Source organism: Hippopotamus amphibius, chromosome 1 (genome assembly GCF_030028045.1).
Source record: "Hippopotamus amphibius kiboko isolate mHipAmp2 chromosome 1, mHipAmp2.hap2, whole genome shotgun sequence".
NCBI classification, from domain to species: domain Eukaryota; kingdom Metazoa; phylum Chordata; class Mammalia; order Artiodactyla; family Hippopotamidae; genus Hippopotamus; species Hippopotamus amphibius.
In genome coordinates this window covers 114,326,539-114,342,846 of record NC_080186.1, presented here as the reverse complement: position 1 = coordinate 114,342,846, position 16,308 = coordinate 114,326,539, and the positions used below count along the sequence as shown (strand labels likewise).

At 44.2% G+C, this 16,308-nt stretch overlaps 2 protein-coding genes across 6 annotated transcripts in view; one reads left to right on the top strand and one right to left on the bottom strand.

The window, feature by feature from the left end:
• The window catches only part of POGZ (pogo transposable element derived with ZNF domain), a 48,615-nt gene extending 36,371 nt beyond the window's left edge, over positions 1-12,244 (top strand). For all 5 annotated transcript variants that reach the window (XM_057723220.1, XM_057723211.1, XM_057723202.1 and 2 more), the window contains 9 exons: positions 2,032-2,132; positions 2,668-2,814; positions 6,525-6,659; positions 6,775-6,947; positions 7,106-7,246; positions 7,741-7,797; positions 7,996-8,108; positions 8,372-8,396; positions 8,532-12,244. In XM_057723220.1, coding sequence (XP_057579203.1) covers positions 2,032-2,132; positions 2,668-2,814; positions 6,525-6,659; positions 6,775-6,947; positions 7,106-7,246; positions 7,741-7,797; positions 7,996-8,108; positions 8,372-8,396; positions 8,532-10,203 — 2,564 coding nt within the window. In that variant the 3' untranslated portion in view covers positions 10,204-12,244. The remainder of the gene's footprint in view (positions 1-2,031; positions 2,133-2,667; positions 2,815-6,524; positions 6,660-6,774; positions 6,948-7,105; positions 7,247-7,740; positions 7,798-7,995; positions 8,109-8,371; positions 8,397-8,531) is intronic.
• A 1,448-nt stretch (positions 12,245-13,692) lies between these two features.
• Positions 13,693-16,098, bottom strand: PSMB4 (proteasome 20S subunit beta 4). Its single transcript, XM_057723177.1, has 7 exons — positions 15,922-16,098; positions 15,469-15,675; positions 15,057-15,203; positions 14,813-14,894; positions 14,294-14,410; positions 14,002-14,090; positions 13,693-13,810 (listed from the first exon to the last, which is right to left on the bottom strand). The coding sequence occupies exons 1-7, from the start codon at positions 16,059-16,061 to the stop codon at positions 13,798-13,800; spliced, it is 795 nt and encodes a 264-aa protein (XP_057579160.1). The 5' UTR covers positions 16,062-16,098; the 3' UTR covers positions 13,693-13,797.
• Positions 16,099-16,308: the final 210 nt, after the last annotated feature.

Below are 16,308 nucleotides of genomic sequence, written 5' to 3'. Positions count from 1 at the left end.
ATAAACTAAGGAAGAGGTAGGGTTCAGGGAGGGAAGCTTCAGGATGCTTAATCATGTTCAGGTGTCAGGAGGATCCTGTGTGGAAAAACTCAAGAAAGGGAGAACCACTTGCTTGATAAAGTCATGGGATACATGGAATGATGAGCTCAGATGAGCCTTGGAAAAACATAAGGAGTCTGTCCTTCCAAATTGGAAAACAGGAAGCAGAAGCTGTAGTAGTTCATGCGTATTTTCTCAAAGCAAGAGACTGTGGTAGGTGTTAAGGAGGTGAGAGTGTTAGTGCTGGGAGGGACAGTGTTAGGATAGCCACTTTGGAAAATCGGTTAGTTCTTCCTTCTAAATCTTTTTTGGCATCAACTCCTTCCTCTGTAGAACAGGTGTGAAAGGTTACTAGAGATCTCTTAAATCCACCGATGCCTTTGGTTCCTTTCTCACTGATTTTCTTTGTATGAGATAATACACATAAATCTTAGCATGATGTTTATGCATTAAAAATTGCTTAATAAATGTTATTATTGATGTGTGACAGCTGTAAGAATAGAGGTGTTGTATAGGTTGTAGGAAAAGCCTGTGAAGGTAAATGAGATTGCCCAGGGAGGACATAGAGAATAAGAAAAGGCTTAGACAGAAGATTGGGAAACGCCAGTGCTTAAAAGTGTTCTAGAAAAGAAAAATATTAAGGAAGATAAGCAAATTGAATTGAGAGGTAAGAGGGTAGAGAACAGGAGAAAATATTGTCTTGCCACTAGTTACTGTTTCCCAGACATGTCACATGCCTTGTTCATGTTCTTCTCTTGTCTCCTCTGTCTGGCAAACAACTCTTCTTTCAAGGTTCAGCTTATGTATCAGCTTTTCCTCATCCTAGGCAGAATTTTTATTCCTTTGTCTTGTTCTTGTACCTAATGTACCTCTAGAAAGTCATTCTAAGTGGGTTGTAGACACCTTTGAGAATAAACAGAAAACTTTCCAGAAAAATACACATTTTACTCTTTTGCAGATAATTTCAAGGGACAGCTGGGTTCCCTGAGACCTCTTCCCTGGACCCCAGATTTCCCTGGTTTTTGTTTGTTTTATTTCAGCTTCACTCATTTGGGGGTGGGGGCAGGGGTTGGACATTGTCCAGTAAAGTGCTTAGAGCTTCAAATTTACAATTTCAATGTTTGTAAAAACTTGAAAATAATTTCAGTAATGGTAAGAAAAATACAAATAACTCTTTATTTTGCCTGTGTAATTCATGTAGCAATTAAGATTTTTGCCAGAAATTTCAAATTGCAATCTTATAAAGCTTAATTAAATGGCTAATTTTAAAGTTTAATTATCTCAAATTTGTTAATATTGAAATAACTCATAAGAAGGCAAGAAGTTCTGGTCATGTTATCAGTCTTTTGAGGACAAATCCTTATTTGTCCTCATTTAGTAAATGTTCAGTATGTTGAATTATTTATAGGAGATAAATTGTTGTCTATCCTTGAGCAGAGGGATGAAGTTGTATAGTATTTTGAAAGAATTCATTTGGCAATGGTATATAAAGAATAGATACTGTATTTATTAGAGAGATAGGAGGTGTTAGAAGCCAGCTGATTAGCAGTAGGAAATCATACGGGCTTCTACCAAGTTTTTGCCTATGAGAATGCAGAAGTGACAATTCCTCAATGCATTTTGAAATATTGGTGACAGAACAGGGGTTTGGAGTCAGATAATGCCTAAGTTTTCAGCTCAAGAGGAGGTGGGCAAGTAAGAAGGGCAAGCAGGAGGATGCTGAATTAAGTTAGAGTCAATGGTAGAATATTCAGTTTAAAATGTCTTGTAGAGAATTCAAAGTCTAGACTAGAGCTTTGGTAAAGAAGTCCGAGCTATAGTTGTCAGCAACACTAATGTTGAGGCAGAACCATTTTAAAGAAAGAATAGAAGAGCCTTCATAATTTACTGTTGAAAATGAAGATACAGGAGTCAGAGAAAACAAAGGTTATGAGTCAGCAGGACTTCTGTCTTATTTTCAGGTGGATTTATTGATTATTTTTCTTCTTACAGCCAAGTGCAAGATCTGTGAGTGGGCATTTGAGAGTGAGCCACTATTTCTCCAGCACATGAAGGATACTCATAAGCCTGGAGAGATGCCTTATGTTTGCCAGGTATTGCCTTTTTCTCCAGGGAGCTTTAGCCCTTTTGCTCTCAGGCTGAATACAAAGAATCCATGATGAACATTATCCAGTACCTATTGCACACACTCAGTTTTAGGAACACTGAGGAAATACAGAAGAAATAGTGAATATGGGTTCTATTTTCAGGGTTTTCCATGCAGGAGAAAAACATAAAGGAATATATGCACGTACCCAGCTGAGGAACCCAGTCTGGGAAGATAGGCCTGGGCTAAGGGAGTGTCCGTCCTCTAGATGTGCCCTTTGGAGATGGACAGAGAACAGCTCTACTCCTCTTTGTCAGAATGTGGACTGTTCTCAGACTTCCCTGTCCTTCCCATTTTTATCTTATTTCACAGCTGAATTTATCACAAACACAGCCCTGCAATACAAAGTCAGAAAAATAATTTGATTTTTATACATTTAGGAAAAAATTTTTTTCCTATTTTAACATTATTGTTGCTACCTCTTTTTAAGGTCTCAGTTGTTCACTTCACTGTTAGCTTATTTTCCTTCTTATGTGACTCAGGTGTGTCAATATCGCTCCTCACTCTACTCTGAGGTAGATGTCCATTTTCGGATGATCCATGAGGATACTCGGCACCTGCTCTGCCCTTACTGCCTGAAGGTCTTCAAAAATGGCAATGCATTCCAGCAGCATTACATGAGGCACCAGGTACCGGGCACCAGGCAGTTTCCATGTTCTTTTTTTTAAATTATGGTTGCTAGGGCCAGGACTGAGCTAAATAAGCAAATAATTTTGGTAGAGAAGATAATACACATGTGTCTGAAAACTTTATTGAATTCCAATGATGTGTGCTGGCACTGGGATAGATGCTAGAGATTTAATGGTTAAACAGGGCAATAAGGAAGGAAGAATGTTTTATTAGGGGAAATACAGGATGTTAAAAAGAATATACCTTTTCTGGGAGCCTAGTAGGGCTTCTAGGAAAAGCGGTGTTCAAGACCTGAAGGATGAGTAAGGATGAGCGGGGTGAAGTGGGATAGAAGGACAGCACGCTCAAAGGCACAGGGAGGGTCAAGGAATTTGAAAGACATTCAGTGTGGTTGGAGTGTGTAGGGTACAGGGGGAGGTTGGGAAGTTAGAACAGATCATGGAGAATCTTGTAAGCCATAAAAAGGAATTTCAACTTTTATTATAACAACTTGTTGGGAAGCCATTAAAGAGATTTTTAAGTCCTGGAGTGTTGTGTTCAAATTTGCTTTTAGTTATGATTGCATTGGCTGCTCTAAAGGAGATTGAGACTAGATAGAGTTAGGAAGACTAGCCAAAGGCATTTTCAGTAGTTTAAATGAGATGATAGTGGCTATTGGCTTTTGAAATGAAGACAAAGAGGATAGAGTTTTGAGATATTGAGACGATAAGTGATATCTATGATTTAGAACTGGATTAGATGAAGGTAGTGAGGGAATAGTTAAGAATAGTGGCCATGGGACTTCCCTGCTGGCACAGTGGTTAAGAATCCACCTGCCAATGCAGGGGACATGGGTTTGATCTCTGGTCCGGAAAGATCCCACATGCCGTGGAGCAACTAAGCCCGTGCACCACAACTACTGAGTGTGCGTTCTAGAGCCCACGAACCACAGCTGCTGAGCCCACGTGCCACAACTACTGAAGCCCACTCGCCTAGAGCCCGTGCTCCACAACTAGGGAAGCCACCACAATGAGAAGCTCGGGCACCAAAACAAAGAGTAGCCCCAATCACTGCAACTAGAGAAAGCCCGCGCGCAGCAACAAAGATCCAACACAGCCAAAAATAAATTAATTAAAAAAAAAAAAAGAATAGTGCCCAGGATTCTGTCTGGGGTAAATGGATGAATGGTGGGACTATTTATTCAGATAGGAATACTGGAGAAAGTGATTATTGAGGGGAGGATTATAAGTTTGGACATTCTTTTCCTTATTTTTTAATTTTTTAAACTATTTAAAAATTTTTCTGGTCATGCCACGTGGTATGAGGGATCTTAGTTCCCTGACCAGGGATCAAACTCACACCCCCTGCAATGGAAGATCAGAGTCTTAACCACTGGACCACCAGGGAAGTCCCAAGTTTGGATATTTTATTTATTTGTTTGTTTATTTATTTATTGCCCGCATTGGGTCTTCGTTGCTGCACACGGGCTTTCTCTAGTTGCAGAGAGCAGGGGCTACTCTTCATCGTGGTGCATGGCTCCTCATTGCGGTGGCTTCTCTTGTTGCAGAGCACAGGCTTTAGACACGTGGGCTTCAGTAGTTGCGGCACATGGGCTCAATAGTTGTGGCTCACGGGCTTAGTTGCTCCGAGGCATGTGGGATCTTCCTGGAGCAGGGCTCGAACCCGTGTCCACTGCATTGGCAGGCAGATTCTTAACCACTGCGCCACCTAGGAAGTCCTGGATATTCTTGAGTTAGCAGTATCTATGGACATCAAGTATAGTTGACTGTTAAATAGGTAGTTGGATATATAGGTCTGAGGCCTGAGAAAAAAGCCTGGATTGTGAAAGATACTTAGGAATCATCATTATATAAATCCAGTGGATCTTAAACTTGTAAGTGCTATGCTACACCCCTACCCCTCGCCCCCCAAATTGAGAATTAAGATGAAGGCTTAGGACTATTGAAGTCTATCCACAGAGCCAGGTCCTGGAAGGAAAACTAGATGAGTCTTGGTGTCAAGGAAGCTGAGGGGACATAAGTATTTTGAAGAAAAGTGGGTGGTCAGATGTTGTAGGAAGGTATCAGCAAGATAGAAAATTTAGAGGCCAGCCTTTAACTTAGCTGTTTTGTTGGTTAGCAGGGTATAAGTCAGATTTCACTGGGACAAATGAATGAGAGGTAAGGAAATGGAGACAACTTATTTAAAGAAACTTGTTTATGAAGGGGAGGACCAAGGGTGGTAGATCCAGGAAAAGAGGTAGCAAGGGAGAATTTGTTGTCGCTTTTGTATTTTGTTTTTAAGATGGAATAGATATACCTTTGTTTTAAAATGCTGCAGGAAAGCAGCCACTAGAGGAGAGTGAAGGTACATAGAGAGGGAACAAAATAGAGAACAAGATGCGTGTACCTGTGCGTGACACGCACGTGTGTGCACGTGGCCTCATTCTCACTTGCAAGCACCTTCTTAGGCTCACACATAGTGACAGCTGATAACCCACCACTAATATATTTCCATATAGCAGCATGGAAATTGTCACCTGTAACTTAGCTGAGGTTATAGAGCCTTGCTTATCCTAGGGAAGAAAATCATAGATATGTGTTGAATTTCAGTACTGGGCAGACTAAATCCTCAAAGTGGCCTTGCAGAGAGGTATGTCTGGGGACTTCCTAGGTGGCGCAGTGGGTAAGAATCTGCCTGCTAACGCAGGGGACATGGGTTCGATCCCTGCCCTAGGAAGATACCACATACCGCGGAGCAACTAAGCCCGTGCATCACAACTACTGAGCCTGTGCTGTAAAGCCCATGGGCCACAACTGTTGAGCCCATGTGCCACAACTACTGAAGCCCACGTGCCTAGAGCCCGTGCTCTGCAACAAGAGAGGGACCCGCAATGAGAAGCCCACGCACCACAACGAAGAGTAGCCCCCGCTCACCGCAACTAGAGAAAGCCCGTGTGCAGCAACGAAGACCCAACACAGCCAATAAAATAAATAAATAAATAAACAGATAACAACAAAAAAGGCATGTCTGTATGTATTGATGTGTTAAGAGGAGAAAAAAAAATAGCACTGTGTAGAAAGGACTATCATTTGTGTTAAAAAAGAAGAAGAACAGAGGTGGTGATTGGAGACGTATGTGTTCACTATATGGTTATATGCATAGACTGTCCATGACAGAATACCCAAGAAACTAGTAACAAGTTGTTTTTGTTGGAAAGTCTGAGGGTTGGAGTTGAAGGCAAACTTACCACATGAAGGAGTACAGAATAAAAGTTTTTTTTTTTTTACCATGTACATTTTATTGTATTAAAAAAAAAAAGTATCCAGATGTAGTAGCACTGTCTGTCCACACTGTAAAGATAAAGTAGTAGGGGCAAGTAAAGCTTAAGCCACTTAGCCAAATAGTTAAAGCAAGTCTGTGGGAGATGGTTTGAGGACCTAGTTATCCTGGCTTTGAGTCCACCTTTCTCTGGGAGCATGGGAGGTGATGATTCTCACCACCCAATAATAGGTTTGTAACTTTACTGCAAAATAAATAAGTAAATAAATAAGTTATATATAAAGATAAAAAAATAAGTTTGGTGTTATCTTGTATATTTCTTTTTTACTCTGTTAAATTATCAACAGAAGGGTGGAAAGAATATGATTGGCAATGATCTACCTTCTCCTTAGGGAAGGAAATTCATTGGGAACCTTTAAAGGATTCTGTCTCTTTCTTCCCCCTTCAGAAGAGGAACGTTTATCACTGCAACAAATGCCGGCTGCAGTTTCTCTTTGCCAAGGACAAGATCGAACACAAGCTTCAGCACCATAAAACCTTCCGTAAACCCAAGCAGCTGGAAGGTTTGAAACCAGGCACGAAGGTAAAGGGTTTGTTGATTTTCCCTTTACAGATCCAAAAAGGGGAGGAATAGAGATTTTTAGTATTCTGAGCTTTAACGTGGGTCGTGTCTAATGATTCCTTCCCTTGACTCACAGGTGACCATCCGGGCTTCCCGAGGGCAGCCACGAACTGTTCCTGTATCCTCCAATGATGTACCTCCCAGCACCTTGCAGGAGACAGCACCACTGACCTCCTCAACGGACCCTCTGCCCGTCTTCCTTTACCCCCCTGTCCAGCGCAGCATCCAGAAGAGAGCTGTTAGGAAAATGTCAGTGCCTGCTGCTGGAGGCTGGGGGCCGGGTGGGCACAACTACCCCTGATCGCCAGTGTAACCTGGTAGCCTTTTAAGCAGGATCTGTTGTCTAAATCCCGTACAATGTGGGGACCCCTGAGGCAGTAATAAGAATTTTCCTTGTTTCTTGACAGGAGTGTCATGGGCCGGCAGACGTGTCTGGAGTGCAGCTTTGAGATCCCAGATTTCCCCAATCATTTCCCTACGTATGTTCACTGTTCTCTGTGTCGCTATAGTACCTGCTGTTCTCGAGCTTATGCCAACCACATGATCAAGTAAGTCACGATGAAACCGTTGTTCCTATCTGGAATTTCAGATTCTCCAGAACTCATTTCATTCCTTCCCTTGCTTCTGGTGTTTCCTCCTTCAACTTTTAGAGCTGTTTGTCCACCTGTCCTAGCAGGGTAAGAGGCCAGACCTGACTTCGTTTGGCTTTGATGGTCTCTGCTCTGATTTTGTAGGACCTTGCTACTCAAAATGTGGTCCAGGGACCAGCAGCACTAGTTGGGAGCTTCTTAGAAATGTAGCCTCTGACCCTGGTCACACCCACCCACCCCCAACCAAAATGTGCCTTTTAATAGATTTTCCCCCATCCCCGTGATTCATTTGCATGTTAATAGGAAATACGAACGTGACAGGAAAACAGGCTGGGGTTGAGGTTAGGATTGGAGAGGCCTTTCTCTTGTTGGGGCATTGTCAACGGCTGGTGATTTCTAGTTTAGCAAGCAGAACCACGTAACTCATACCACTTTTTCTCTGTCTTTCTCAGCAATCATGTTCCACGGAAGAGCCCCAAGTACCTGGCTTTGTTTAAGAATTCTGTGAGGTAATGAGAAGCTTATTGACGGTCTGTTAATTTTTCAAGTTTTTACATTAAATCCCTTTTATTATTTTGTGGGGTGGATATATGGATTAATTTGAGAGAGGAGAAAGAAGGGACACTTTCTTTACTAAGCCTCAGAGCTTAACTCTCTCTAGTGTCACTGCTACATTTGTCTTATATATTCTTGATTCTCTTTCTCAGTGGAATCAAGCTGGCCTGCACTTCATGTACCTTTGTTACCTCTGTGGGAGATGCCATGGCTAAGCATTTGGTATTCAACCCCTCTCACAGATCCAGTAGCATCCTGCCACGGGGTAAGTAGGAGAGATGGGGGTTAGGGAAAAAAAAGAACAAGCTAAGGATACAGGTCATACTGTGAGTCAGGTGCATCTCTACCTGGCCTAACCCATTCACTGTTTAGGTATCCTTCAGGTTAGAATGCCTCCAATTTGGTGAAGTTTATATAAGACTGGGAAGGTAGTAGATTGGCTTTTTTGGTTGAAATCTCAAGAACTGTCTTTGGAGGGTTCGTTTCTTCACTGAGCTAACATTTTTTTTATTGTCTTATTTCCCATAGGACTCACTTGGATATCTCACTCAAGGTAACAGAAACTCGCTTTATGGTTTAATTTCTGTTTTATAGTATGTTTGGTCTTTATTATTACCACTACTACTGTTATTATTTTGTTTTCCTAGTTTAACTGAGCTTTTTCCTCCTCTCTTTGCTAACCCTTTAGGCATGGCCAGGCTCGTGACCGAGTGCATGACCGGAACTTGAAGAATTTGTACCCTCCTCCTTCCTTCCCCTCTAATAAAGCTGCCACTGTGAAATCGGCGGGGGCCACCCCAGCTGAGCCTGAAGAGCTGCCGGCTCCCATGGCGCAGGCACTCCCATCACCAGCCTCAACTGCAACCCCACCACCAACCCCTACTCAGCCCCAGCCTTTAGCCCTTCCACCCTTGGCTACGGAGGGGGCTGAATGTCTGAATGTTGATGACCAGGATGAAGGGAGCCCAGTCACCCAGGAGCCTGAGCCAGCATCAGGGGGTGGCAGTAGCAGTGGGCTGGGCAAGAAGGAGCAGCTTTCTGTGAAGAAGCTTCGAGTGGTACTGTTTGCCCTATGCTGCAATACGGAGCAGGCAGCTGAACACTTCCGAAACCCCCAGCGACGCATCCGGCGTTGGCTTCGGCGCTTCCAGGCCTCACAGGGGGAGAATCTGGAGGGCAAATATCTGAGCTTAGAGGCAGAAGAGAAACTGGCTGAATGGGTGCTGACCCAACGAGAGCAACAGCTGCCTGTAAACGAGGAGACCTTGTTCCAGAAGGCCACCAAAATAGGACGTTCTTTGGAGGGGGGGTTTAAGATCTCGTATGAGTGGGCTGTGCGTTTCATGCTGCGGCACCACCTGACTCCCCACGCTCGGCGAGCTGTGGCCCATACTCTCCCTAAGGATGTGGCAGAGAACGCAGGACTCTTCATTGAGTTTGTACAACGGCAGATCCACAACCAGGACTTACCCTTGTCTATGATTGTGGCTATTGATGAGATCTCCTTGTTCCTGGATACGGAGGTACTGAGCAGTGACGACCGAAAGGAGAATGCCCTGCAGACAGTGGGCACAGGGGAGCCTTGGTGTGATGTGGTGCTGGCCATTCTGGCAGATGGCACTGTCCTCCCTACCCTGGTCTTCTACCGAGGACAGATGGATCAGTCTGCTAACGTGCCAGACTCTATCTTGCTAGAGGCGAAGGAGGGTGGCTACAGTGACGATGAGATCATGGAGCTGTGGTCAACCCGAGTGTGGCAGAAGCACACAGCTTGCCAGCGCAGCAAAGGCATGCTTGTGATGGACTGTCATCGCACTCACTTGTCAGAAGAGGTGCTGGCCATGCTTAGCGCCTCTAGCACTTTGCCTGCGGTTGTCCCAGCAGGCTGTAGCTCCAAAATCCAGCCATTAGATGTATGCATCAAACGAACTGTCAAGAACTTCCTGCACAAAAAGTGGAAGGAGCAGGCTCGGGAAATGGCAGATGCTGCATGCGATTCTGATGTCCTGCTTCAGCTGCTTCTGGTCTGGCTGGCTGAGGTGCTTGGTGTCATTGGGGACTGTCCAGAGCTAGTTCAGCGGTCCTTCCTTGTGGCTAGCGTTCTGCCTGGCCCTGATGGCAACATTAACTCACCTACAAGAAATGCTGACATGCAGGAGGAGCTAATTGCCTCCCTAGAGGAGCAACTGAAGCTGAGTGGGGAACAGTCTGAGGAGCCCTCAGCTTCCACTCCCCGACCCAGGTCATCTCCTGAAGAGACAATTGAGCCTGAAAGCCTTCACCAGCTCTTTGAGGGTGAAAGCGAGACCGAGTCCTTCTATGGCTTTGAAGAGGCTGACCTCGATCTGATGGAGATTTGAGTGTTGGGGTCGTGAGGGGGTGTGGAATGGGGGTGGGGACGCGTGAGGGAGGGTAGAGGGTAAAGGGGGTATATACCAGGTGGGGGTATTTGGTTTATATTTTTTAATTTTATGCCACCACTCCCCCCTGATGTTGGCTTATACATCCCTGTGGATTTGTGGATTGTTAGGAAAACCGATAGTGATCACGTCTGAGCCGATGAGCTGGTCCGTTGGTCATTCACTTCTGCTAAAAACAGGTTTTTGTGACTTTTTTTAAAATTTAAATCACTGTGTTTGGTATTTTTCTGACAAAATCAAGAAAAAGGAAAAAAAAATCCTTCGTGGGCGAATGTTAAATTTTTTGTTTCCCCTTTTACCTCAACTGTATCGTAGTACATCTGGGTTTTGTTTGTTTTACTGTGTGGCCCGTGTCTCTGGGCACAATGCTGTCCTACCATTGTCGATGTGAGAACATTTCTGAAGATGGGAAAGACAAAAATTGTAGCTCACAAACTGGTTTATTATATATATGGATAAACTTTTTCATTGTGGTCTTAACACTTTTATATAAAAATGAAAATGGAAAAAAAAATCCCACTGAACTCTCTCTTCCTTCTCCTTTCTTTCCTTCCCTCTCCAGAGATGTTGGTTTCTACAGCAACTCTAAATATAAAATTGTGGCTTTAAAAATGCATGAAACCACCTTTAATGATCAGAATGACGAGTAGATTTTTTTCCTCCCCACCCTCCCTCCACAGAAACACAACAGAACCAGTATTCTTTGCACTTGTGATCCTTGGCCCCCTTCCCCATTCTCACACCATCACTCTGGACAAAGGATCATACATGGGTCATTAGCAAGCAAGAGGTACTGAGGTGATCATACAGAACCTCAGGGTGGAAGCCATGCCCAGTGCGGGTCTTCATCCTGCAGTCCACGGGGGCAGTCCCCGCTTTGTTGAACTTCCTCCTGTTAAGCGGACAGCGTACCTGTTCAAGGGATCACATGTCCTCCAGCCAGCAGCTAATTGTGCGAGAAGTTGTATTGAACTATAAAAAGACAGACCACTTGTTGAAATCCTGCTTACCGTGTGGCTTTCCCGTTTCTCTTAATGCTTAGAGAAGAATCTGACCTGAAGAAGAAACACATAGGGGTGTGCACAAAGAGAAAGACATGAATCTTTATTTTTCACTGCCAGCTTCAAGGAAAGAAAATTTTTTCTACAGTTTGCATGAGGGAATTTTTTTTTAATTGTATGTACTCACGGCTATAAACTGAAATGTACTGTAACATACAGAGAAAAGGAGCAAAAATCCAGGCCCACCTTTCCCACAACTTACACTATCCTTCTGTCCATCCTGAGGCTTTCTGCAACGTTTCCCTCCTGTGAGCCAAGGAGGCAACCTGCACAGGCTTGTAAATGATTCATCTTTAAAATGTACATAAATGGAACATTTAATAAAATGAGGGGGAAATGGATTTATAAACAATGTGGTTTTTTTCTAGGTGACCCTATTTGAACAGGCTTTCACAGACTGGGAGATGCTCAAGATGTGATGGGCCTGGTGGTACAGGTGTGACGTTTGTTCCCACCTGTTTCTCCTCCGTTTTTTTGTGCGTTTTTTAACTCCCAGCACACTATAATATAGTGAACTGGAGTGTTCCCTTTCATGAACAGCTTGGCCCGCTTTGTGAACCCATGGCATCTGAAAAGTGAACTGAGGATCCTCCTGGGCTTCTCTTCCCCAGCTTTTTACCTGATGCCATTTTGACAGAATATGGACTTTTGAGTCAAAACTTTGCCTTTCAGAAAGTTCAAGGACTATGGTCAAGTATCTACAATGACTTAATCCTTCTTTGGTAGTCTCCGCAGCAGCTCCAGATTTAGCAGAGTGGGGTTCCTGGCCTCTGCACACTGTATGACTTTCTTGATGGGTAATTTTTTTAAGGCCATAATACCAAGTGGATCAGCTGGGTTTTGGCCAGGAAGTTACCTTTGTGGATTCTGCCCGCATGGCTTAGTAGTAGAAGGAAGTTTTTTTTGTTTTGTTTTTTATAATTCAGTTTAATCAATAAACAAGTATTTATTGACTACTTTGTGTTGAGACTGAATGTGTGGAAGAGTCAAGTTGAAAGCTGGTTTTCTTTTGCTTAAATTTACCAGTTGTAACATGGATAATACAAATGTAGGGGTCTTGATTTCTCTCTCAGCTCTCACCTCACTGAATTTCTACACAGGCATACGTTGGCGATATTGTGTGTTGGGGTCCAGACCACTGCAGTAAAGAAACTGTCACAACAAAGCGAGTAACAAATTTTTTGGTTTTCCAGTCCATATAATTTATTTATACTAGAGTATATTGAATGTGCAATAACACTGTCTAAAAAAATTACATACCTTAATTAAAAAATACTTTTATTGCCAAAAGATCTTAAAAAAACAACTATGAATCAATATTTAAAAAATTAAAGAAGCCCTAAAGTTCATGGATTAGTTATTTTAATGTATCAATATTGTAGTTAATCATCATCCACAAACGGATCTATTTAAAAAAAAGCCTTATTGCCAAAAAATGGTAACCACCACCTGAGCCTTCAACAAGTTGTAATCTTTTTTGCAGTAGTAACGTCAAAGATCACCATAACAAATATAATAAAAAAGTCTGAAATACTGCAGGAATCACCAAATGTGACATGGACACAAAGCAAGCAAATGCTACTGGAAAAATGGCACCAAGGCTTTCTCAATGCAGGGTTGCCACAGACCTTGTTTCTAAAACACTGCAGTTATCTGAAAAGCATAAGAAAAAAGGGGTTTCCTGCCTATACTAGTTTCTTAAAGAGGTTTAGAGGGGATATACATTATAATCACCAGGGTGTTTTAAAATTTGGGTTTAACGCCATCCTCGTGATGGAATTGGCTATTAACCCCAGTTGATTTGACTCACAGCTACACCTAGGACTTCTTAGTGAACACAGTACTTGTAAGAGGTCTTCTGACAGTGCTAGAAATTAGTAGTGGATTTAGGTTAAATGTTGAAATTACTTAGTATTCTCCATGAAGGGTGAGGAGGTTGGATGGGTGCGGGATTAAGGCTGTTAGTTCCACTTTGGCAGTAACCTTATACAGCTCTCTTAGATGTTACATTTCCATCTTTGAAATGATGTTTTAACTAAAATCACATATACAGCCAACATTAACCAGAAAGTCTGTATTTTACAATCTAGTGAATGGGTAAAAATGTTGAAGAAAGATGTTAAACACAAACGCTAATTATGGGATCACACAAAGATCAAGTCTGACTTCTATACAAAGCAGCCTTCAGTACAGACCCAAACGAAGACAGTAATGGGTCTTCTGTGTTACCATGCAGAGCGTTCTATGTATGCTGCAAGAACCAAGAACCGAAGGGTTCTCTGACCAGGGAGGGAGATGGCATACAGCAGTACTTAGCAGTTTCACTCTTGGTGTGACCTAGGCAAACAATACAACCACTCAGCAAGCATTTCAAAGGATTTATTTATTTTACAAAAGAATAGTACCTTTGAACCAGCCAAGTTCAAAGTTAGAAGAAGGGTACAACTTCAGTTCTGGATAATGCATCAGTGTTTCATTCAAAGCCACTAAAAAGGAAGAGATCATAATAAAACTGAAGCCACAGAGTTAGCAATCAATTCCTAAAAGCAGCTCTATCTTCAACCCAAACCCTTGCCACCCAGAGGATTTTTTGGTTGAGGCCTCCAGAAAAACCAAGCTTACCGCAACCAAGGTATCTCCCAACTATTTTTTCCACTGTAATTTTAATTTCAATTACCTGATCATGTGGGCAATATCCCAGTTGGTCTCTGCAGACAGGGGTCCCTCTATTTCAACACCTTTTTCAGTTACAGTGGCGATTTGAAACTGAAAGAAAGCAGACCTCTCAAAGAAAATGCCAACCCTCACGGAAAGAAGTCCAGGGAACTGGTCAAAGGTCAAGTGGAGGGTCTTTTCCCAAATGTGAAAATAGGAGACACAGAATGGGGCACTGTGTGCTTCAAAGTTCAGAGACTCAGGGACTGCACAACCTGTCAGATCCCATCACCTTTATTATTCACACTTCTCACCCGGTTATAAGAACGGGCATCTCGATAGTACAGCACTCTCATGCAGCGTTCCACTAGCTCTCGGGCCTCGGTCTGGTTCAGCACTGGCTGCTTCTCCAGAACTTCTCGCAGCAGAGGCTAGGCAGATTGGGGGGGAAAGCATGGGAGATATATCACAGGCTGAATACCAGGCTATTTGTTGCATATCTGCGCTGTGAAAAGAATCATAAATGAGTGAAAAGATGACACTCCACCTATTGCTTCAGCAGAATGAACTCTGCTTACCTGTCCTAAGACTCACTTGAAGAAGAAATTCTAGGGTGTCCTCTCTTTGCACATGGATACTGACTCCCTCCAGAACATACCCCGCCTTGTCATTATGGCCTCTGGACCAAAAAGAAAACCATCTGCCCAGCAGCAGGGATCCTAGCCTGCTCCTCAGGTCAGAATTTCAAGGGGAGAACAAGCAGACAACCACTAACCCACCCCACCCCCCTTGCCTTCTGTCTTCTATCCCTCATCCCTCAACTGACTCCTTACCTGAGCCAAGTATGCACCATAACCAGTGGCCACCGAAGGGGCTTCATAGGCTACACCAAGCATGTCCACGTAACCCAGGAAGCTAACAAGACACAATCAGTCATCTTAGGTTTCTATATCTTAACCGAAGGATGGGACCATGGGGTCTGAGGCAGAAGTGGGATTCACTCAGGGGGAAGAGACAGACACTACACAGGCACTGGGAGGGCAGTCAAGGAAATGAGTTATTTGTATTCAGATTAACCTCTCTCCGTCGGCATAGCCTCCAATGACCATGGTGTTCCACAGGGGGTTCATCTTGGAGCGGCGGCTGTACATGGCCCTGGTCAGCCATGAATGAATAGCTTTAGGACTATAGCTGTGTCCATCTCCCAATAGCTCCTCATCAATCCTGAAAAAGAATTGATTGTGAGAAAAGGGAGAGAACAGAAGTCGGGATTTCCATCCACCCCCGAAAGATGTTACCACAATCTTCCTTTTTTAAACCCACTAAAATAAACTATTTATTTGCAAACACTCTCACATCTTCCACGTCAACAAGTCTCCCTGTCCTCTGCTGCAGCTTCAAGTTTCTCCACCCTAGAACTTCTTGAGGGGATAAAACAGTGGGTTCCCCTCCCCACTTGGGAACTACTCCTATTCTCTAGATGACTTACACCATTTGGCCGAGAACTTGCTTCAAATATTGGAAATCGGCATAGTCTCCGGAAGCACCCAGGATGGTGCTGTCGTTGACTCGCATAATGCGAGAGATGTTGCGGAAACGAGCCAAGGAGCCGTAGGAGCCCAGCATGTCTGCTGCAATCACCACTCCGCCCTCAAACTTGACGCCCAGGACCGAGGTCCCGGTCACCATGGGGTTCCTGGAGAAAGAGGGTGGTCTGGCGAGGGGCGGCGCGGGGAAGAGCCTCAGCCCGCTTCCCGCGTGGCGGATTCCGCTTCTGACTTTCCACGGCTCCTTTCACTCTCCCGGACCCTCCTCCCCGAGCTCCCCCGCCGTCAGCGCGCCCCGGCGTCCCCTCCTCGCCTTCCCCAGCTCCCCGAACCAGCGGTCCGCACCAGGCCCCACGGTCCCTCCCTCTGCGCAGGCTAAGGCGCCGAGAGCTTACTGGGTGCGCGTAATCGGACCCCCGTAGAGCGAGGACGCCGGGTCCACGGAGGAACCAGGAGTGGGCGGAATGCGGTAAAACTGCCCGGGGGTCGGACCCCCGGCCCAAAGTCCGGACCGCGATTCAAAAAGCGAGTCCATCTTAGTCACGGTAGCACGAGAAATGAAAGCGTTTGCGCCGACGGAAGCGGAAGTGATCCTTCAGTGCCACACCTTTTTTCTTCCTACAAGCCGCTTCCAGCAGCCATGTTGGTAAGGTCGGAGCCGACAGTACCAGCGTCCTGGGTGGCAGCCGAGGCGCAGAGATTTAGAATCGCTAGACGTCGTATCACATCGCTGTAGCGTCTGGACTGGAACAGTGTACTGACGTAGAAATTCAAGGAAGGGG

Bases quoted from the DNA above. Each gene is read 5' to 3' on its own strand.
- PSMB4 (XM_057723177.1), bottom strand. From the start codon at position 16,061: ATGGACTCGCTTTTTGAATCGCGGTCCGGACTTTGGGCCGGGGGTCCG. The intron at 14,895-15,056 runs GTTAATCTGAAT...GTGTCTTGTTAG, and splicing joins GGCTATGCCGACGGAGAGAG to CTTCCTGGGTTACGTGGACA. The intron at 14,411-14,812 runs GTAAGGAGTCAG...CAATCTGCCTAG, and splicing joins ATGGTGCATACTTGGCTCAG to CCTCTGCTGCGAGAAGTTCT.